Source organism: Heterodontus francisci, chromosome 13, assembly GCF_036365525.1.
Source record: "Heterodontus francisci isolate sHetFra1 chromosome 13, sHetFra1.hap1, whole genome shotgun sequence".
NCBI lineage: Eukaryota > Metazoa > Chordata > Chondrichthyes > Heterodontiformes > Heterodontidae > Heterodontus > Heterodontus francisci.
Window position 1 is genome coordinate 47,242,749 of NC_090383.1, and position 24,326 is coordinate 47,267,074.

Sequence of the window (24,326 nt, forward strand, 5' to 3'; positions counted from 1 at the left end):
GACCTTCCACGCTCACTGTCCTGCCCGGCCTGCCTACTAGACTTGCTTGCTTTAACCTCTACATTTGCCTCAACTATCTCATCAGAGAGACTACTACTTTGGATCCCACCACCCCCTGCCAGACTAGTTTAAACCCTCCCGAGTAGTACTAGCAAACCTCCCCGCAAGGATATTGGTCCCCTTCAGGTCCAGGTCACCTCTGCACCAGAAGAGATCCCAATGATCCAAGTAGCTGAAGCCCTCCCGCCTACACCAGCTCTTCAGTCACGCATTCATTTGCCTTATCCTCCTATTCCTACCCTCACTAGCACGTGGCACAGGGAGTAATCCTGAGATTACAACCCTAGAGGTCCTGCTTTTTAACCTTCTGCCTAACTGCCTTAGTTAAGGATTCGGGAAAACCTCACGGGCCAGGGGTCTGTTTTGAGGGGGTACTTAGAGGATAGGTGGCCCTCAGTACACGGGTCAGGGATCCATTGAAGCAGGAGTTGCAAAAGTCAGAAAAAGAAAAGATGAGGGGCATGATGGGGCCCTGTAGGCAGAAACCATTAGTTTAGCATAGGTAGTGCATTTAATCCAATTCCAGTCTCAGGCCAAAAAGGCTGAGTACAGTCACAGTAAGGCTGAGGGGGAAGCGGACAAGGTGAAGGAACAGCTCACAGGAGCGGAACAGAAACGCTCTGACTTACAGACCGCATTGACGGTTCCGCACTGCTTACAGAAGGAGCAGGTGTACCAGTCAGCGGATCATACCAAATGTCAGCAGGAAATAAGTAAACTACAGTCTCAACTCTCAGCACAGAGGGGCATAATATGCACTTTTTTGGATACGGAGGATGATGACAATGACAATTTAAATCGGGCCAACTTGGCAGATAAGGCCAGAGGGCTCCATGACAAAGTTTATGGCAGAGTGACATAAAAAGACTATGTTTTAATGAAATTTCAAGTGAGTAAAAACAAGTTATTGTGTCTTTTGATTCGAATGTGTGAATGTTGGAAGCTTCCACGAATGAAATGAATGTCCTTGGGATTTGCAGCCTGTGTTCTGTGGAACTAACTGTCATTAACTCTTTGTTGTCTGGCCTTGATGTTGAAAGAATGAATCTGTTAATTTTTCTATTTTTTCACATATTTCGTGGGAACCTATTTTGGTTGTGAACTAGCTAAACCTGTGTGTTCCTTGGCATCGGGACAGGGAATCTGACACAGATTTTGGTACTTTGAATTCATAACCCATTACAGGAATCAATTTTCTAAGTTGTTTGGAATTGAATGTGTGTGAAAAGTGATTGTTGAGTGTATTCATTTCAATTTAAGATTGTGCACCCAGGAATGGGATATAAAATTGAATTATATTTTAAGTTAAAGTTTTATTTTAATTTTAAAAGTTGGTTTTGCAACTGTGAAAAGGCAATGAACAATTTTCTAAGAGATAAGCTTCAGCCTTGAAGGTCTGAAGATGTTTGGCAGAAATCCAATTTGAAGTTTAAAACAGTGCTTTAATTGGACCCAAAGCTTAAAATCTGCTCTTGTTTTTTTTTGCATTTTAAATTAAAGACATGTTTTACTGACTGTTTTAAGCAGCAAATGTCAGGAATTGGATATTGGTTTAAGGGAGAGAAGGATAAACAAAGGAGATATGGGAAAGATGCTGTCTGTTTAAAGTTTGTTTAAGAAGCTGATGTTAAATCTTCTGTTATAATAATGTTAAATAACTTTTTCTTAAGCTTTTGGTTTTATTACACTCATTTGAAAAGGCACCTGAAGAACAAGAAAAATGATGTAATTTACCATCTTTAAAAAAAAAGCACCTGCTATTCTGTTCTGTGTGTAGTTAATAAGTATTATACGTTACTAAGTCTGAGTTAAGTTTATACTATTTAGGTTAACTGACCTGTTAAGTTGAAAAACTGGAAATTTCATTTGTGGCCACAATGAACTTTCGTTTATTATGTCAAGTTTTGGAGGAGTCTTCAGTTCCGGACATAAGACTCATTCATATAACATTGGCAGTTTTGATTTTTAAATATTTATTGCAGTGAATTGGAATTTGGAATCACCTTTGCTATTAAAAAAATCCTGGCATGAGAAACCTCTTACAAAAGATGCCAACAGTTTGGAAACAATTGCAGTTTAATCTAAAATGCTGTCTTTCCTGATTGGGATGCTTTCCTTTGAAGCTGATCATAATGATTTTGTTATTTTCAAACCCTAAGGAAACCAAAAGAATTGAAAAAAAGTTTAAAATGCAGTGTAGTTCTTTTCGATCATAAAAAAGGTTACGCAGCTGAGAATGTTTTGCTCCGCCCCCCTTGGAGACAAACAAAGAAATTAACCCTGCTGCAGCTATTGTTTTTCCATTTAACCCCCGCACAATTTTTGCATTGCTGAGAGTAAAATTTACGTATATTGGACATTATTAAATCTTACATTTCTAAATTGACAGATAGAATTTGACAAATTAACCCATTGGGCTCAGGGGTAGAGCCACAATGGATTCTTTCTGGGTTTTTTTGAAGCAGGTGATAGTAGATTCCAAGGCCACATGAGAACTGATGCCACTGCAAGAGATCCAGCAGCTTTAAGAATTTAAGAACTTAATTGCAGACATCAAATGTCACAGCATCTTTATCAATGAGACAAAGTGCTGGAGAAGGAGAGATAGTCGCAAGCACTTCTGCCTTTAATGTAAAAAAAATGCAATACCAAGTCTGGACATAAGAAATTGGAATTGATAAACACAAATTAATTGATATGAGTGGTTATTTAAAGCACTCAAAAGGGAAATTTATCTGATATTTAAGAGGACAATCAAAGTTTTAGAAAACAAAAAAAAAAGTCTAAGTGGTTTACGGTGTTGGACATTAACAGTGGGTTCTGGTCCACACTGCTGGCACAAGAGTGTCAATATAAATTTGCGTTTACATTCCAAGGACTACAGTACACCTGGACGTGTCTCTTCAGCAATTTAATAATAGTCCGTAGATATTCAACCTTCCTCTAGAAGGTCAGAGTGAAAGTTAAGCCGAGAAAGGCACAGATAATGAAGGAAAAGGTTTCCTATTTGGGAATAGTTACAACACAGGGAAAGCTTGAGATAGAGCAGATGCGAGTACAGACAATCCTCACACTCCCCCTACCACAAGATACTAAGGCTCTGAGATCATTTTTGGGCCTTGTTGGGTATTGCAGGAACCATATGGATGGACTTGCCTTAAAGGCAGCCCCTTTATATAATCTCCTGAAAAAGAACTACTACGTGCCTGGCAGACAATTTAATCTGCTGAGTATTTCCAGCATTTCTTGTTTCTGTTTCAGATTTCCAGCATCCACAGTATTTTTTTTGTGTTTATTTTAGTGGACAATTTAATCTACCAGGTGTGTCAGGTTTTGACAGCAAAGGCCCTCCAGGGACCTTTTGTGTCAAAATCATTGGGGAGTGTACAAGAGAAGGAGCCAGCAATCAAACCAGCACTCAAAACTTTTTGTTGATCGTTCCTCTACAGTGGAGGACGGGATTAGGCAGACAGGATGTGGATTACATGTACAGGAGGATGGAAGTCCCAGACTCAGGGACAAATTGCGGTGGGTCTTTCTTATAAATGTTACTATCGAACAATGGGTATCTGTCGATTGCCCAAAAGGGACCCCCCCCCGTCCCCGAGTTCCCTGTATGGCAGTGTGATGATAAAGACTGTAAAGACCGATCAATATGTGTGAAACCACACAATGATAGGGGCTAATGGCTCCTATCTATTGTGTTGGGGAAAATAAAAAAGGACAGTTCCTATGCCAGGTCGTGAGATTAAACGGACAAAAAGCACCAACCCCCACGGTTACCCCCACATCCGAATTACCAATGAGTAAGGTTACGACCCAGCAGCCACAAGTGACTGATCTCCCTTGCCTTGCCTTAACTGCAGGACCAGAAAATGGACTTACGATAATAAAAACTAATAAAATTTTATATGATAATATAGAGCATGAGTTGGTAGCGGCAATATTGAATATCTCAGATATCCAGCTACCTGACTGGTGCCCTAAGACCCGAGAGTTGTACAAGGTATTACTACAACAATTGCTGAGACAAAAATTCTGTCATGAGGGAATAATAAAGGGAAAGAGGGGTAAACGTAGTTTAGTGAACGTAACAGCTACGGTCTTTAATACGGGAACTTCAATTGTCAATACTATAGATTTGGAAAATGTGGACCAGAAGGTTAGAACTCTCAGTCAGCTAGTAAAATATATTTTGAAAAAGGAACTAAAGGCACAGAAGTGGTGTAGCTAAAGTAGGACAGGATCTGACGAATACAGTGACAGGACTGGTGAGAGTACTGGAAGGTCATGCTCACACTATTAATGATATAATAGAAAAGGTAAAGGAGGGCCATGACATTTCAAATAATGAAAGAGCTTGTAGTGAATACAGTTCGTGGATGTTAGAACAAACGAAGGAAAATTTGAGGCAAATTGATGCAGGACAGGTGCCAGTTTAGATAAATGACACCCAGTTGGAGAACTTAGCTAGTCACACAAATGATAAAATTACCAGGTGCCAACTCAGAAAACTTGTTAAGGTATGGAAAGGTCAGGAGTGTGTAAATACAAGATCTATGAGTATTGGAGTAGTATTGGGAATACCTGTAATTCCGAGAGATAAGTTAGGGATGCAATTATATGAAGTAGAAAATATAGGGGTGATAAGGGGAAAAGATTACATAAAATACTATGATATTTTACCCTATGTTGTGGAATTTGCAAAAGAGATAGTTGGAACAACATTGTCTGAGTGTAGTCTAGAAAACCAGGTGGTCATATGTCCTCATCCTATATATAAAACAGCAGAATCAAAATGTGAATTTAATGCCACTGTAAATTGCAACATGGAGACTAGGAAAGCATTGTCAGGGCTAACCCATGTGGCCTATATGGGAAAGGCAAGATATTGTTTAACCACTACGGCGAAGGAGTACCAGTATGGACATAACCGGACTTGTCCGGTGAGCAACAGTATGTTTTGTTTCAACCCACAAATATCAACCAGAGTAGGGAAGATGGAGTTGGTGGACATACATAAACGAAAGACGGAAATGATAACTGTGACAGAAAGTATTAAGGAGGACTTGATAAATTACCTCTGGAAATACAAATATATTATTCAGCCATTGCCCACGCGCTTGGGTAAAGAGAGATAGCAGCTAGAAGCCGTTGGTGTAGTGTACTACAACCTGGACAACAGTCGAAGATGCTACAAGATGAGATTGACGAGATAAATGATTCTACTTGGTGGGAGGACTTATGGAACTGGAGGTCAAATGTGCAGATGCACCCCTGGTTTAGAATTATCTCCCATGTCCTGTTAGTGGTTTTGGTTATATGTGACGTACTTAATTTGGAAACTTAAGAAACTAATTAAGCAATGTGACAGGATGTATGAACACAGGTTGGACAGCTACCTTAAAGGCAATCAGTATTCGAACTTGCTCTATAAAAGATAGACAATTAGTTATGTAACTTGAGGATAATTGTATAACCTATTCATATATATTTAAATTGAGTTAAGAAAGAAATTGCAACTGTATTATGTTCGTACAATTGATTGATTATGCAATAGTGGTGTTTCAATTGTGCTTTCTTCAATATTACACTGCTTATGCTTCTGCTTTGAAAGTGAAATTGTAATTGCACGTGTACTACCTAAGAGACATGAGAGTGTGATCCCTTCGGTGTAGCCCTGCAGGATCAAAGGGGGGACTGTAGACCCAGAAAAAACACATATAGCAAAAACACATAATAACTTAGTTAAAACACAGGGGCTAGTAACACAACAACGAACAGTGTGTTGAAGCATCGGGAGGATGGGTAGAAAGGTGTCACAGCACACAGATGGCCGAGAAATTGTAGATGGTATAGAAAAGATGTTGAGGAGGATCCCAGACACAGTCCTTGCACATAGCAGATAAAGGGAGTGGTCATGGACACCAGATATGATTAAACTCATAATAGACAATGGGAAACTGTGAAGTTTTGAACAGGTTCACACTGAGCCAAATAAGGAATTATTATATCATTATACCAGACCCCTATGAGTAAGTAAGAGGGGCGGGTCTTGGAAACAAGATTTAACCCCTGACTGAAACTAGGAAAGGCATGGGAACTCCGGGGAAGAACACTCGAGAAGATACCCTGAGCCAGGGGCTCAGAGAGCAGAAGAGCAGCCGCAAGTCCGAGACTGATCATCTCGTGTCTTGACGGCTAGTATATTGTACAAGTAGTGAGAGCTTGTATTTTGATGAGTTTTGAAACTGTACAATTAGTGAGAGCTTGTACTTGATGATTTAGTGTGTGAATAAAATATTGATATACCTTTCACCAATCAGATTCCGCGGATTCTTTAAGAGTAAGTGCGTATTAGGCACAACACTGGCAGCCAAGTTTACAGAAATGTCACCTGAAAGCAGAAGAAATACCACGGTATAGGTAAAAAGGCTTACTGGCAAATACTTGAAGGTTCCCTTAGTTAAGGTTTACCTACAGAGTAAGTTGGTCACCGGGGTAGTGACAGTCAGGGTCATTCTGAGCTTACCAATGTAGGGGGTCGACCTATTGCTGGGCAATGACTTGGCAGGAAGCACAGTATTGTACCCAGAAGGTCCAGGACAATCCACGGACACTGGAGAAACTGAGGGAAACAAACAAACAAAACTCTGCAAGGCTGCACAGGGCTGAGGAAGTTCAAAAAATTCCATGGGGTGACAGGGGGTGGGGGGGGGGGGGGGGATTCAATTGGGCCAGTAAAAATTAAAGAGGCTAAAGGAAAGCCAATAGAATTTAAAAAGGACAAAATAAAGCCAGAGGAATTTTAAAAAGGCCAAGATAGAGCCAGAAGAATTTAAAGGAGCTGAAATAAAAGCAACAAAGGTTGAAGGTAAAGCACCAGAGACTAGGTTAGCTGAAACCTTCTTTAAAGATTTAAATCGGGACAAGGAAAGTTACTAAACAGGCAAACCAAGAGGGAAGGAGATGCCTCACCTAGCTGAAGTACTACAGGAGAGTGTAACGGAAACTGGATAACCACTTGCGAGCAGTAGTGTCGCTGAGGACATGGAGCAGATTCGGGGAAAAGACTATGCCCGAAATAAAAGGAAAAGGGAAGGTAAAATACCTTAAGGTAAGCAACACTTGTGAAAGCCACTAGAAAACTAAAAGTGAGGTCATTGTGGATGAGCCCATGGAAAAGTCAAAGGGTCAGGCTGTAAATTCAAACCTGACCAAACCCAGCAAAACGGATTCAGAACTCACTAAGGACAAAGTGCAGGAGAAAAACCCAGATGCCTCACAGCGGCTAAAAATTAATTTATCACCCTCTATCATCCGTGAGATAAGAATTATCAATGTTCCAAAACCTGAACTATTAAACCCACGTGGTGTGGAAACAGCAGTTACGGGTTTAAAGCTTGTACAGCAGTGGAATTTGCAAACGACCCAGAACAATGCAGTAATGGAAATTTGCATATTACAAGCCATGAAACAGAAAAGGTGTCTCTCCCAAAGTACTGCAAACAGATGCTAGAGAAATCCAACCACATTCCGATACCACATAGCTAGGAATTGAAAGCGGGCAATGGATAAAACAAACACCAAACTTTCGAAATAGAAACTATCCTGGGGCAAAACTTCAATGCCAAAAAAGGAAATTCAATTATAATTGTGCCTCATCTGAAAAAAGGATGATGTAAAACTCAAACTTGAACAAGAAATGGCTGTTACAGACAGTGCCAGCTGTAGCAGTTATAAGATTGCGGTGTGGGTGCCATGTGTGCAGTGGTGTGACCCCTATGTCTTCTTACTTTTTTTCTTTCTTTCTAATCCAAAAAAACAAACAACATAAAAATAAAATCCAAGGAATTGCACTTTTATCATTAATAAATTAATGAAATCCAAGGAATTTCATTTTTTCCCTTTTAGGGGAGATGTTATGCTCATGTGAAGTGCAGCGATTGAAAATACAGAATTCAAACTGATGAGTTAAAAAAAATGGACTTTTCCTTTTAAAAGTGGACAATGTGCTGGGAAAAATGGCCATCGAAGGTCAAAAGACCTGGCCTTGTATATTCAAACAGCCTTACTGTCTGGTAAGGACAAAAGGGTACATTCTAAGCAAAGAGGTGTCAATTACACCCATCCTGAACTTATCAAGGTGACATTTATTTAATTGAATGGGTTCCTCTGAAACAAAGGTATGAAGTAGCCACATCCTGGGCAATTGTCGGTCACCACAGAGAGGAAGAGTTATGTCTCCCAACAGAGGCAAGGTGTGAGATCATCTCTGGAGAAAGAGAGAGAGGGGGAGAGAGACAGAGAGGAGAAACATCACCAAAGCCTGTTCAGCTGAGAGCTGGGAGAACATCCAGCAAGCCAAAAAAGGTGCCCTGCTGTGAGTTCTACACTTCAACCTATGCAGCAGAGAATTGAAAGTAATGCGCTGTCTTTGGACTGAAATTTCAACCAACAGAGGAATCTACAAACAACCCAGGTCTGCAACATTACAGAGAAATTGATCTCCGAGAAGATTCAACAGGTTTACCATGAACACCCGAACACCTATCTCACATCAAACCATTTAACCCTTTTCCTCTCGATCTGTCCCTTCTTGTGTATCTGGGTGCAGTTGCGACAATTTTGGGATAATGAATATTGCTCAATAAATAATTAATCCTCTGTTTTAAACCTACAAGAAAACCTGTCACTGTCTGTTTATTTGATAAATAAAACACAAAGAGGTTAAAACTCTATTAACAAAAACACTTGCTGCAGTCAATTGGGAGTTGAACAGTGGGAACCACCCACACCCCACATGACGTGACCGTAACACTGTGGTATCCGGTGTCATGGAACTATTTTTTTCTCCTTTGTTCAAAACAGTGTACCTTTAAGACAGAGAGTTTAGTTTAGAGATACAGCACTGATTGTTTGAGAACAGTGCCACAACAGCCTGCTCCCTAGGTAACAGCAGGAGACGTGCTGTAATGTTTCAATTTAACTGTGTGCAGGGACTGGCTGAAACCAGTCTGATCCGGAGCCCAACGAAGTGTGCTTACTGAAAAGAAGCTGTCTATATCTCAACAGAGAAAATCTACATTGAGCTCAAACTATCTTGGCCTAAGGAGGAAAAAACCCCTGTAAAGAACATTTTTATTCTTGGATGTAGCAAATTCTATTTTACTTTGAAACTCTAAGAAGTTTTTGCTACCTAAGTAACTCAATCTATTGCATGTTTGTGTTTGCAGGAATTCTCAGTGAAGTTTCTGCCAAAGGACTGCCAATTTGAAAATCCAAATAGACCTGTTGCTGTGTTCCTTGTTGAAAGAACTGTGTGACGCCTGCTGTACCTGAAATACTTTGAATGCCTATCCATTAAAGACTTTTTCGTCGAATTCGCCTGGAGACTTTGAGTGGCATCTGATTATTCTACTCTGGGACACCACATCAACAGGGAACATAACCCACCAGGACTTACAACCCAGTTACTTATTTTACAAAGTGATTCCTGACAACGCAGCGGCCCAGTGACGTCATCAGAGTACGCCAAGCTGTGCACATGCGCAGCTACATCTTGCCAGGACTAAGCGGCGCATGCGCGGGATTACGTCATCGCATATCCACGCTTGGTCCATCCATTCTCGTGCATGCGCAATAAAGCATCATTGGGTCCCTCACTCGGCTGAAGGAAGCGGCTGAATGGGTGACTTTGAGGCTGGAGCTCGATCCCCATCACTCGCTCCCGCCCCACTAGCCACCCTCCCCCCTCGGCAACTCGCTCCAGGCTTCGACACTTCCTCCCCTCAGCCGCTCGCTCCAGACCTCACTGCTCGCCCCCACTAAAGGCCGACTCGGGTCTATAAATTAAACCCGACCCAAGCCCGACAAAACCTATTCCAACCTGAGCCTGACCCAGCCCGAGCCCTTTCATTTTTCCTGTGCCCGACCCAACCATAAGTTAACCTAGCTTCCATTTTTCACTTTGTTGCTTATCAAACTCAGCTTAAAAAAACTAACTAAACAACATTTCAAGTCCAAAAAGTACAAAGAACAAAGGACAATACAGCACAGCACAGGAACAGGCCATTCGGCCCTCCATGTCTGTGCCAATCTTGATGCCTGTCTAAACTAAAACCTTCTGCACTTCCGGAGACCGTATCCCTCTATTCCCATCCTATTCATGTATTTGTCAAGATGCCTCTTAAACGTTGCTATCGTACCTGCTTCCAACACCTTCCCCAGCAGCAAGTTCCAGGCACTCGCCACCCTCTGTGTAAAGAACCTGCCTCACACATCCCCTCTGAACTTTGCGCCCCTCGCACCTTAAACCTATGTCACCTAGTAACTTCCACTCTGGGAAAAAGCTTCTGACTATCCACTCTGTCCATGCCCCTCATAACTTTGTAAACCTCTATCATGTCGCCCCTCCACCTCCGTTGTTCCAGTGAAAACAATCCGAGTTTATCCAACCTCTCCTCATATCTAATGCCCTCCAGACCAGGCAACATCCTGGTAAACCTCTTCTGTACCCTCTCCAAAGCCTCCACGTTCTTCTGGTAGTGTGGCGACCAGAATTGCACGCAATATTCTAAGTGTGGCCTCACTAAAGTTCTGTACAGCTGCAGCATGACTTGCCAATTTTTGACTCTATGCCCCGACCGATGAAGGCAAGCATGCCGTATGCCTTCTTGACTACCTTATCCACCTGCGTTGCCACTTTCAGTGACCTCTGGACCTGTACGCCCAGATCTCTCTGCCTGTCAATACTCCTAAGAGTTCTGCCATTTACTGTATACTTCCCACCTGTATTAGATCTTCCAAAATGTATTACCTCACATTTGTCCGGATTAAACTCCATCTGCCATTTCTCCACCCAAGTCTTCAACCAATCTATATCCTCTGACAATCCTCATCACTATCCGCAACTCCACCAACTTTTGTGTCGTCCGCAAACTTACTAATCAGACCAGCTACATTTCTTCCAAATCATTTATATATACTACAAACAGCAAAGGTCCCAGCACTGATCCCTGCGAAACACCACTAGTCACATCCCTCCATTCAGAAATGCACCCTTCCACTGCTCCCCTCTGTCTTCTTTGACCGAGCCAGTTCTGTATCCATCTTGCCAGCTCACCTCTGATCCCGTGTGACTTCACCTTTTGTACCAGTCTGCCATGAGGGACCTTGTCAAAGGCTTTACTGAAGTCCATGTAGACAACATCCCCTGCCCTTCCTTCATCAATCATTCTCGTCACTTCCTCAAAAAACTCGATCAAGTTAGTGAGACATGACCTCGCCTTCACAAAACCATGCTGCCTCTCGCTAATACGTTCATTTGTTTCCAAATGGGAGTAAATCCTGTCCCAAAGAATCCTCTCTAATAATTTCCCTACCACTGACGTAAGGCTTACCGGCCTATAATTTCCTGGATTACCCTTGCTACCCTTCTTAAACAAAGGAACAACATTGGCTATTCTCCAGTCCTCTGGGACCTCACCTGTAGCCAATGAGGATACAAAGATTTCTGTCAAGGCCCCAGCAATTTCTTCCCTTGCCTCCCTCAGTATTCTGGGGTAGATCCCATCAGGCCCTGGGGACTTATCTACCTTAATGCTTTGCAAGACGCCCAACACCTCCTCCTTTTTGATAACGACATGACCCAGACTATCTACACTCCCTTCCCTAGACTCATCATCCACCAAGTCCTTCTCTTTGGTGAATACTGATATACTCATTTCCATTAACATTGGAGCCACATACAGGAGGTGGTGATAGAGTGTGTCCAATCTGTGACCCGACCCGAACCCGAATGCTGGAACCGGAAGAGCGACCCGACCCGAACCCAACACATGTCGTCAGGTCCCATCAGATTTGGGTCAGGTAGCCATGCTCTACCCCTCACTCTCCTGGCCAATTGTTTCTCGCTACATACCATCCCACTCTCCAGCCGCTCGCTCCCACTTCTCCCAAACCCCCTCCCCCCCACCTCCCAGCCACTAGTTCCAGGCAGCACCGCTTCCCTCCTCTCAGCCGCTCGGTCCTACGTCGCCCCATTGTGGCCCGCCTTGCTTCTTCAGGTGCCGCGTGGTGACTGATCAAACATGGAAGCGAGTGGCTGAGAGGAGGATAGCGGCGCGGCATATAACTAGCAGGCAGGGAGGAGGGGGAGAAAGCGAGTTGCCAAGGGGGGAGAGCAGCTAGTGGGGCGAGAGCTAGTAGCTGCACTCAGGTGAAATTAGTCTTGGTCAGTCATATAAACGAATCACGATAATGAATTGGCAGCACATTTTATACTCTGCCCGATTTTCTTCTCCATCAATCGGGGTGCCACTTCACTATCTTCCAATGGAAATTCAATCATAAAATTCCTTTTGTATTTAATAGGATTCCTGGAATATAAAATGAATCTGAGGAACACAGTAAGTATCCTATAACTACATAGTAGCATATTACTGGGCTTCCATCCAACTTAATGTAAGGTCAGTTTGCTAGAACGATCTAGCCATAAGCATTTCCTGTGATAAACTGAGCAGTGCCATCATTAATCCTGGCAGCTGCCTGAACGTCACAGACACTGACATTCCAGCTGAAGAGCCTGTATTTGTGCATGTGCAAGTACTGCGCCACCTAGTGGATACATTGTCAGCAAACGCAGTCCTTGCTTTATTCCTAAGAACACCATTTTTAAAACCGGTGAACCGATAGTTTTTGAATGTATATGTGTTTGCATGGGGTTTAGGTTCAATAAGAAGTTGTAAGGCCTTTAGACATATATTTATCTTAATAATATTTAAGATTTAGTTTATTAATAAATAGTTAATTTGTTGTTGTTTAAAGATACCTGGTTTGGTGTATTGTAATCTGGGGTTAATAAAGTGTTTAATTTGGCTGTTTTCCGGTTAGGTGGGAAAAATTTAATAATATGTTGCAACCTGTGGAGTGATGGGACTGAATTGACAGTGCATTGCTCCCGCCTCAGTCGTAACACTGGTGTCGCTGAGAATATTGGGGTTGCTGGGATATTTTTGCCTTATGCCCGTTCTCAACTCCCAGTTCACCTTTATATTGCTTTCTGACATGATGAGCAAGCTATGGATGGTGTGACCACAGACCACTTGCTTTCTACTCTACTTCATTTCCCTCAACCCAACCTTTCCCTTTCTGATTTCCTGCTCTCAGATACCCAAGGACTCCCGCCTCCCCAGACATAGCAGTCCCAGGAGGAACAGGGAGGACAACAGCACAGCACTGATGATGAGGCTCCAATACTTGATCTGACCCTTGCAACCACCATCTCAGATACTGACATTGTGCGTACCTGAGAAGCTAGCAGAGCACTGGGATCTGTACGTGGTGAATCGTCAGGCATCAGGTGGCTGCAGCCAGGCTAGGTGGAAAGATTAGTTCATGTGCCAACTCACCAGAAGGTAAGGTTGCAGACGCATTCTGCTACAGGAGATTCAGATGAGAATGTCAATGGGGCAGCAAACTGGAGAACGTTGATGAGGATGAGCACCAAGATGCTGAGCACATTTATGATCGACAGGGAGTCAAGGGTTATGGGGGACAAACAGGAAAGTGGAGTTGAGTCCACAATCAGATCAGCCATGATCTTATCGAATGGTGGAGCAGTCTCGAGGGGCTGAATGGCTTACTCCTGCACCCAGTTCTCATGATCTTGTGTTCAAGGAGCATGGAAGAGCCATGCTCCAACTTGGTAGAGGGTATCACACAGAGCTTGCTCCCTCCGCAGCTTGTGCTCCATCTCCCTGTCATGCTGCAAAGGCTTTGGAACTGCAGCCGCCATACTTGTTTCAGCCTTTGGGCAGACAGGTCACCTACTCTTCTGTTCTCTCTGTCAGGATGCAGCAACACTCCCTGCCAAATCCAGGAACTCACCACAACACCTCCAAAAACACTCTACTTCCAGAGACTTTGTAATAGCAGAAGTTATATTAAATTATCTTGCCTGCAGGTTGGGTGCCTGGCCCTTTAAATAATGCAACTGCTGAGCCCCTGTTGCTGCTAACCGCATTTTCTTTGGTGAGTGACAAGCGAATACATTGAATGGACTCATGTTGTCCAAATCTGCAAAAACAGCATCAAATCGGCCAGTAGGTCTGTGTGACATCATGATAGCAACAGTTGGAAGATTTTTGATGCACACAGGCATTGCCCACATGAGTACCCTTCCCAACATAGGGCGATAAGCAGTTCACACAGGAAGCAGCTGGAGGCATGATACGGCCCACTCAGAGACCCTCCAGCTTCCATGGCGCCATCTCCAGAGGCACTGCAGATCTGAATTTCATGCCCAGTGGCTTGCTTGTATTTTCTGCTGATATTAATATAGACAATTTATTCATTTATCTCTGGCATCTGTCACGCTCACAAGAAGTGTAGCGATGAAAATACAGAACCAAACTGAAAAGTGATAAAAAATTCAAACAATTTTAAAGAGACTGGTACATGTGCTCACAACAAAATGAAGGACAAGACATATGACCGTCAGCATCTCTTGCACTCAAATCCACATCTGTGTCTGAGACTGAAAATCAATTAAGCCCCGTCTGTAACTGATGCTCATACCTGGATGTAAGCTGTACTCAAACACAGTAAGACAAGACCTTTCTCAGACTTCTTGTCTCCAAAGAAATTCAATTATAACGGTGTGTGAACCACCCTCATCTCAGAATGAGGCCATCATGGGGGCCATTATACAGCCCAGCTAGGACAGAAACCTGAAGTCACATGGGCAAAGCCAACCCTTGTAAAAATTCACCTTAAAAGGTAATTGTTTTGAGGAACATAGGGGGAGTCTTTTCAGGACAGGACTAGAGACATCATCATCAGTCTGGTCTCTCCTCAGCAACACAGTGCAACAAAAAGCCATCTTGAGTTCCAGCAAGGCTGAGAGCGAGAGAGAGAGATCATTTTCAGCCAAAACAGTTGAACCCTGCTGAGACAAGTTGAAAGCTAGCTACAGCAGAGCCAAGAGAGTGCCTTTGCAAAAATGACTTTTCTACTGGTGAGAATTGACCTAAGACGTCAGCACCATCTTCAACCCAAAGTGAACCACCAGGAGTCTGCAACAGCCCAACGAATACCAGACAACCAGCAAACAGGCCTGCAACTTTAAAATTCACCTTCTGAGGGAATCCCACAGGTCATTCCTGAAACAACAGACTTTTACAACCTGAACTCTGAACACCTCTTAACCTGTACTTTTCTATCTATCTTCTCGAGAGTGAGTGTGAGAGTGAATGTGTGCATGAGTGGTGTTGCGATCATTTCGAGCTTTGTTTAAAATAGTTACTTCTTTTACCCGCGAGAAAACCTGTCATCCGTCTGGTTATTTGACAAATAAAACACAAGGAGTTTAAAAACGCTAGTAACAAAAACACTTGCTGTAGTCAATTGGGAGGTGAACAGTGGAAACAAGCACCCACATCATCCACCCGGCCAAAATATATCCAAATCTATATGATTTGGATTGACCTACTTGATTTATCCAACAAGATCACTGAATGGCACAGCAGCTTTAAGATACAAAAACTGACTTTTTCTTTTCTTTTGTTCAATGAGCATTGCTGGAAAGGCCAGCTGTTATTGCCCATCCCTAATTGTCCTTGAGAAGGCAGTGGTGAGCCACTTTCTTGAACCGCTGCAGTCTATGCACGCCCACAGTGCTGTTAAGGAGGGAATTCTAGGACTTTGACCCAGTTACAGTGAAAAGATGGTGATATAGTTCCAAGTCAGGATAGTGTTTGGCTTGGAGGGGAATCTGCAGGTAGTGGTGTTCCCTTGTGCCTGCTGCCCTTGTTCCTATAGGTGGTAAAGGTTGCAGTTTTGGAAAGTGCTGTCGAAGGAGCCTCAGCAAATTGCTGCAGTGCATCTTATAAATTGTACATTCAGCAACTGTGCACTGGTGATGGATGAGATGTCAATCAACTGGGCTGCTTTGTCCTGGATGGTGTCGAGCTCCCTGAGTGTTGTTGGAGCTGCACTCATCCAAGCAAGTGGAGAGTATTCCATCACACTCCTGTCCTGCATCTTGTAGACAGGCATTGGGGAGTCAGGAGGTGGGTTACTCACTGCAGAATTCCCAGCCTCTGACTTGCTCTTGTAGCCACAGTATTATTACAGATGCACCAGTGCTTCAAGGATCATCTGACTCAGGCACAAAATTAAAACTGTGCATCTAACTGCTAAATTCCTGCCCTCTTCAATTTACAGCTAGGGAATGTCAGTGGAGCCAACTTCATCCAACTTCCATATTTGCCAGAAAGAATTGCTCTTGCAATTAGAGCAGAAATCCTGGCTGAATTCTGAACTCCCCTAACTCTATGGCAGTTGTAGAACCACTATTGCTATTCCTGCTCAGATCATATATGAGGAATGGAACCTGGTGCTTTGTGGTCTCTATAGCTCATTGCAGACTCTGTGGAGACAGGGATCGTCTTAGTATTTTAGGGAGATAACCATTTTTTGATACAACTAAACCAATTAAAACAATCAGCTTACCAGAAAAAAAGGCTTCCTGCCTCAGGATCCTTTGCATATTGTTTCTGTGCACAGAGACTGAGATCAAAAGTCGAACCCGAAGTTGATGAAAAATAAAACATCCCAGAATTCAGAAGTTTCCGCAAGGCAGTGACTCGCTCTTCATCTGCTGTCTCTTCTTGAAGTGGAACAAAATCCGTTGTGGTAATTTTGCAAATGTCAGTGTCACGGATCCTCCCGACAGATGTACATCCTGTCACCAGAACCAGAAAGCAGAGCCTTGAGTCACCTGGAAATGAAGAGTATAGATTTAAAAACTCAGTTCTGATGACAAGTCACGACCTGAAACGTTAACTCTGTTTCTCACTTCACAGATGCTGCCAGACTTGCTGAGTATTTCCAGCATTTTCTGTTTTTCTGTCAGTTTTCCAGCACCCGCAGTATTTTGCTTTTGTTCTGAAAAACTCACAGCATTTGCTTGGAAGCGATGAAATGAGAATTTGCAGGAGTCTGCAAAAAATACTGGGTTCTCTCAAAAACGGTCAATAAGAGAAATACAAAAGTCAAGATATCGAACAAGACATTATAGAGGTGACATTTTAAACTGTCCCCATCCAAAGCTCTGCTGTCAGTATCCTAACTCACACCATCCCAATCACCTATCACCCCTCTGCTAGCTGACCAACATTGGCTCCAAGTTGAGCAACGCCTGCAGTTTAAAATTCTCATCCTCGTTTTCAGATCCCACCACAGCCTTACCCTCCATATCTTCATAACCTCCTCCAGCCCTACAACCCTCTGAGATCTCTGCATTTCTCCAATTCTGGCCTCTTGCCTGTTCTCGATTTTAATTCTTCCACCATTAGCAGTCATGCCTTCAGCTGCATGGGCCCGACCATTTATAATTCCATCCACACACCACTACACCTCTCTCTCTACCTTGAGAACACTCCTTAAATCCCACCTATTTGAGCAAGCTTTTGGACACTTGTTCTAATAAATCCTGAAGTGGTTTGGGGTCAAATTTTGTTTGATATCACTCCTGTGAAGCACCTTGTGATATTTTATGACATTAAAGGTGCTATTTAAATGCAAGTTGTTATTGTTATAAGGTAGCCCATACTCAGTTAAAAAGGAAGTCAAACTATGGGTTTATTTCTGACTATCCATGGATTCAGAACATTGTCAAAATAACTATTAGATTTTACAGAATATCAACACAGTATTGAACATTTCACAGGCTTAATTTAATTTCATGTAGTTCACTTATTCAGCTTTTCAGTGAAAAGGAAGAAAAATAATGTCAGAAGCATATAACAACGGCAGGTACGCAAACCCAAGTGCCTGATGGAGAATCCAATGAAGTGAAATTGCATGTCTTCATTTTACTGGCTCGTTTCATACAGAGTTGTTCTGTCTATCAAGCATTGGTAATTAATTCCTGGACACCTCATTTCTTCTAGGTGCACTGGGTGAGAATTCATTTTCAGAAGAAAATTGGCCATATTTCCCATTCCTGATTGCTATGCAGAAAACCTTTTGATCATAAGTGTGCATGCGAGAGAGTGGACTTGATCTGCCTACTCTTGGACAATTATCATCTGAAGTTCCGCCTCAGATTTTCATTATATTTTTAAATGACTTGGATGAAGGAAAATATCCAAGTTTTGCTGACAACACCAAGTTAGATGGCACAAAAAATAGTGTGAATGGGAGCAGAAAGTTGCAAAGGAACATTGATAGGTAAAGTGGGTAGTCAAAACTGTGAGCAATAGATCAGAGCATTTTCTAAATGGCCAAAAGCTAGGAACTGTGGAGAAGCAGAAAGATTTAGGGATCCAAGTACAGAAATCACTAAAAATTAATGGGACAGGTACAATAAATAACTAAAAAGGCTAATGGAATATTCATCCCCATCTCAATGGGGCTGGAGTTTAAAGGGATGGATTTTTCAGACCCCCCGATGTGGTGGTCAAGGCGGGGGGCTGGAACCTGCCTCTGGCAGAGGCCTGCTATGGGACTCGATGCTGGGAAGGCCCCGCCCGATGTTGCCGGCGGCGACGAGGCCTCATGGTGTCCCTCCGGCTGCTCAGTGATGGGAGTCAAACCTGTATATTTAAAAAAAAAAGTAAATGAATGAATAAATGACCTACCTGCTCCCGCCATCCATTCCGGGGCGATATTCGTGCTGGTGGCCAGCACCCTCGGGTCTTCGGATACCCGTCCAGAGATCCAAGGCAGGACACTGGTTGGGAGGCGGGAGCAGGTCAGTTTCTCAGTGGCGGGGGGGTGGGTGGGGTGGGGTCAGATTAATTTCATTAGTCTAGGAGGTGGTGGGAAGGGGTAATGTTTAAATAAAGTTGATGAGCTTTGGTGGGGTGGGGGAAAGTCGGCAGCACAACTTAAGTGTTTTGGTCGGGGGAGAGGGCAAGTTATTACTTTTATGCTTATTGGGGGGGGGGGCGCAGTGGTGGGAGAGGGTCAGGTGAGAAAAATATTATTTACTCAGTGAGTTGTTATGATTTAGAATGTATTTCCTGTATGGGAATTTAACCCTTCTAGCCCCGGTATCATTCTGGTGAATCAGCGATGTATTCCCTCCGAGGCCAATACATCCTTTCTGACTGTAGTGCCCAGAGCTGCGAATGCAGTACTGTTCAAGTGGTCTAACTAGAATTTATCTCAGTCACGTAACTCCTCAGTCTGGGGTCCAATAAGACAGTGAGGTTGTGAACAACCTCGGTCGACCTCAGTCAGGTGTCAGACAGGAAGACGGAATGAACGGACAGGATTTTATCCTGCCCTTGGAGATGGGAACAGAGGCAGGGAGGGTGCTCACAAAATGGCAAGGGGTGGCATGCCCGCATTCTCCTGGCCCCCTGCACCATGTCCTTGGAAAGACCTGGCCAGAAAAAATGTTGACCTATACGTGATTGCGTCTGTCAAATCCCCACATGTCCCGCCATAGGAATTTCATGGACTATCCATAATATTTCCCAGCGATACTTGGGTGGTACCACTATCTAGTGAACAACTGTCCATTCTTCATCTGCAGGTCTGTGAGGTGGTCTCCACTTCCTCATCAGAATCCCATTTTGAATATAGTATCCTTGCAGAACTCCCTTTGCCTCAGCTTCCGTTAGAGCCGAGTATGCCACTTTATTTAACTCTGGATCGGCTTGCTGAGCCTTGATCAGAGAAGATTTATTTAACATTTCCTTCAGATATTTGACTATCTGACTGTGGTGCCAATTTTACCTACAATGGAACTTGCTTAGCCATTGTTCGGGTCACGACAAATGAAGGAAAATTTCCTGGAACCTTTTCCTGCAACTGTTCTGTCTCTAACTTCACTTGGTTTTTCTATGACTACTGGAAAAGCTACTACCTTCGCTCCAGCCAAATCATTCCAACTACAGGCAAACTATGGACAACTCCTACAGTTATCGTTCCAGACATTAGGTCACAATCTAGGTGCACCCAATACAAAGGTAAGGATATATACTCCCAGCCAATACTATTCATTAAAACCTTGGCATTCAATGCGCTCTCTGGTGGAAAAGTTATGCCTTCCCACCTGCAACAGAGTTTAGGTGGCTCCTGTATCCCTAAGTATAACTATAGGTTTACCTACCTCACTTGAGGGATAAGGAGTTACTTTTCCTTTTGACAAGAATTCCCTATAAGTCTCATGTATCTTGTTCACGTCCCCCACACGCATAGTGGTTTTGGTACTTGGCCTTACAGCTGCAGTCAGAACTACAGCCTGATCTGTCGTACTCCCAGTCAGGGGCCCCGTTCTGTGCATTGGCCTTGTGCACCCCAATACGTCTCATGGGTTTATCCCACAACTTCCAGCATTCTGCACGAAGGTATCACAACTTGTGACTATGCTAACACTTAGGCTTTCGGACCTCACTTCCACCCTCAGCACCTTCATTTCTAGCATGAGGAGGAGATCCCAGAGTGTTCCCAGCTGTCCCTTCTTGTCCCCAGCTACCTGCCTTCTTTTCACCTCCCACCTTCTATCCTTATTGGGTTTGTAGGGGTGACGGACCAAGGATTTGGGCATGTAAACAAGCTTGTAATCATCAGCGATCTCAGCTGCCTGTCTGGCTGTTAAAACCTTCTGGTTCTTTACATTGGTTCTTACTAATGGAGGGAGTAAACTTTTAAATTCTTCCAGGAGAATTATTTTCTTAAGGTTCTCATACATGGCCTCCACCTTTAGTGCATGCATACTCCACTAATTAGATGTTACGATCAAAATTAATTTGCTTTCCCCTCTCAAATTCTATATAAGTCTGCCCAGCCTGTCTCCGATGGTTCCGAAATTTCTGCCTATAAGCTTCAGGGACTAACTCATTAGCAGTGAGAATAGCCTTTTTTGCAATCTCATAATCTGCAGAAGCCTCCTCAGAAAGCATGGCATAAACTTCATGAGCTCTGCCCATCAACCTGCTTTGCATAAGCAGTGTCCAGCTTTCCTTCGTCCATTTCATCTGTCTGGCTATCTTTTCAAAAGAAATAAAATATGCCTCTACATCCCTTTCCTCAAATTTCGGGAGGGCTTGTACAAATTTAAACAGCTCTCCACTGGCTCCTGGGCTGGAGTCAGATCTTTCCCCACCAAAATTTTAATTGCAGTCAAGACCACTCCTTCGTCTTAGTTCCATCGTTTTTCATTCAAATTCCCTTCCTTTTTCACTTTCTCGTTGAAATTCAACCTTAAGTTTTTCCAATTCTATTGCTTTTTCTTTTTCTTTGTCAAGTTCAAGCTGCCTCATCTGCAACCGAATTTTTGCCTTCTTCTTCTAATTGCAAATGCTGTGCTATTACTGCAATTACGTCTGCTTTCTTAGCTCCTGGTTTTAACTCTACCACCAACAATTCTGCCAAATCCTTTAGCCTAGACTGGTTCAGTTTCTCAAATCACTCAGAGATACATCCTCCTACCCCAGAAAGGTCATAGCAACTGACAAAGACATTTCGGTAGTGTAAACTTTACTCTAATACACAAGAAACCTCTTTTTTTCTTTTCCTCTTTTCAATTAGTATCACCCCACTTACAATTGTTGTCGGCTTTGGGTATCACAGACAATGAGCCCCCAATTATATGTTACGACTGTCCGGGAGACGTCTTTTCTAGTTCCACTTCTTCACGGATCACAACATCTACTTAAATTGTTACAACCAGGTGAGAAAGAGGTCTAGGGTTCCCTTTCAACCCGCAACATGTCTTACCATAACAGGGTTTAATTTTAAACACACAGTGTTTTTAGCTCCCCCTTGGTGAATCCTTGTTCACCACTTTCCAATTATAAGGCAAAGAAACCAGCACAACCAGGTTTTCTTAGGTTTAAAGAGGAAATTTATTAAATTTGAACTTAAACTCTAATTCGGTTGACACCTATGGATACACGATGCGCCCACGCTAGCATGCATACATGATACACATATGCAGATAAAGACAGAAAAGAGCAGAAGAAAAATAAAGTGAAAAGTTTGAGGCAATATCTGAAGAGTTTTTGTTACGGTTCTTTGAACTTACTCTCGAGTCTTTGATTGTAGGTAGCTCTTGCTTTTCGTTGGGGCCCAGTATTCTTCTTAAACCTTGTTCACTGGAGGAGACTTTTCTCTCTTGGGGTTCATGTATCTTCAATGGATTCAGAGGCATGTGAGAAAGAGATGAGAGCAGACAGGAGAGATCTTCTCAGTCCAGGAGCAAACAGACACTCTCAGTTCAAACTGTACAATTCAGAAAAACCCAGGTTGCCAAGCAGGTTAGTCATGTGACTAACTGGTCTGAGCACGTCTTGGATTGTATCACCTTAGCAGTCTCTGGAATGCTCCTCTTACACACAATACCTGGTGCTCAAGGTCTATTGTGGGTTGAATGTGTCAGGGAATGGTCCTTTGTCCTTCCAATCACCGTCGGTTAATATGCAAATGTCTTTTCCAGCCACGGCTGATCTGTTTAACAAGTCCTTTCTTGACGCCAGTAACAGTTTAAAATCAATGTTCATGACAAAATTAATGTGCCTCATTCTTGGCAGGTGGGGGCCTAGCATGACAAAATGTTTACCTAGTTACCAATACAGCCAATCATATACTCTATTTTTTTTTATCCCAGAACAAAATACACCAACCAGGTTTCTTTAGTAAACAACAAACCTATCAGTTTATTACAAAACAAGACTTAACCAGTAACGAAACAAGGCATTAACACACAGATTAAAATATGAAAGCTCCCTTTTTTTAAATTCCCCAACTATACTCACACACACACTGGCAAAAATACAGAAATTCACTCTGCAGAGGTCTGTGACAAAAATAAAAGACAAAAAACTACTTTGGCCAAATACTTGCTAATTCTTGGCGAAAAAAGAAAGATATGAAAGGAAGTCAGTTGTCCCTTTTTTGGTCTGGCATCCGGGTATACAGAGATAGGTCACTAGGATCGTTTCAGAAGCAGCCTGTTCTGGAGATGTCGAGAATGATTCTAGTAGGCTTTCTAGGAGAAATGTGGCATTAAGGTTTTTCCGCCAGCACACACTTAAATCGCAGGATTTTTTTCAGCTCCTCGGGAGCTATACGGCACCAGGGATTGTTTTTTCACACTGGATCTTGGCAGGATTTTTTCAAAAAGGTAGAGAAAGACGCAAGCTGGGTGATCTCCCTTCTACTTGGCAGGAAAACACCAACTGTCTTCAAACAGTGCACACCATAAATAACTGAAAACAATGTTCAAACCCCAGTGAGTCAACCTCCTGACCTCCACAAACCTTGACATGTGACTTCTCTGTAATCATTTTGTTCCAGGTCAAAGGTTCTGCTGCTCTGAGCCCAAATCACAGGTGGCCTCCAGCACTGGCAGCTTTCAAACAACATTTTGTCCTATCGGGGAACTTGGTTAAAAGAAATACATCCATGGAATCTTTTCAGTTTTAACACAAGTCCTCAAAAAAATAAATTATTTTAAAAAATGGAAGCACTTTCGTAACAGTATTTTGTATCCAAATAACAACTCAACTGGGCTCTTTCCCATTGTTGTGTGTGTAGTTGCTCGATACATGGCCACATATGACAACAACATCTCCTTCCAGTCTTTACCCTCAGCCTTTCTTGAAGGATTGGCTTTGTTTTTCCACTTCCCCATTTGCCTGTCGCCATTTAGGTGTTACTCTGTGTTGGTGAATACCTGTGACTTGCATGTAATCTGCAAAGGTCTGCGAACGGAATTGTGGCCCATTGTCTGAATACAGAGTGACTGGTAGACCATACCTTGCAAATATTTCAGTCAATGCAAACACTGTTTTCTCTGCTGTTGTAGACTTCATTACCACATACTCATAATAACAGCTGTAATAGTCAATCACCACTAGTATAGACACTCCTGATGGAAATGGACCAAAGAAGTCAACTGCTAAATCCTCCCATGGTCCAGCTGCTAACAGTGTCCTGCGTACTGGTTCTGGTGGATTGGGTCTGCTGACAAGTTGACATCCATGACATGTTTTGACAAACTGTTCCACATCTTTCTCCATCCCTGGCCACCATACTTTGGTTTGTACATTTTGCTTAGTACCAACCAGTCCCAAGTGACTCATGAGCTAGCATCACTAGTCTAGGCCTAAGCTTTTGTGACACTATAAGTCCGTTACCTCGGAGAACACACTTCCTAATTGTGCACAGTTCATCTCGTGTAATAATGTACTCTCTGAATGGGCAATTCTCCCAATTTCCAGCTTGAATTCTCTGTCTGATGTCAT

The 24,326-nt window shown here is 42.9% G+C and overlaps 1 protein-coding gene across 1 annotated transcript in view; it reads right to left on the reverse strand.

Annotated features, from left to right (window-relative positions):
• The window catches only part of LOC137376366 (synaptojanin-2-like), a 217,607-nt gene that overhangs the window by 159,066 nt on the left and 34,215 nt on the right, over nt 1-24,326 (reverse strand). Inside the window, 1 exon segment of the mRNA XM_068044775.1 lies at nt 16,576-16,843. Coding sequence (XP_067900876.1) covers nt 16,576-16,843 — 268 coding nt within the window.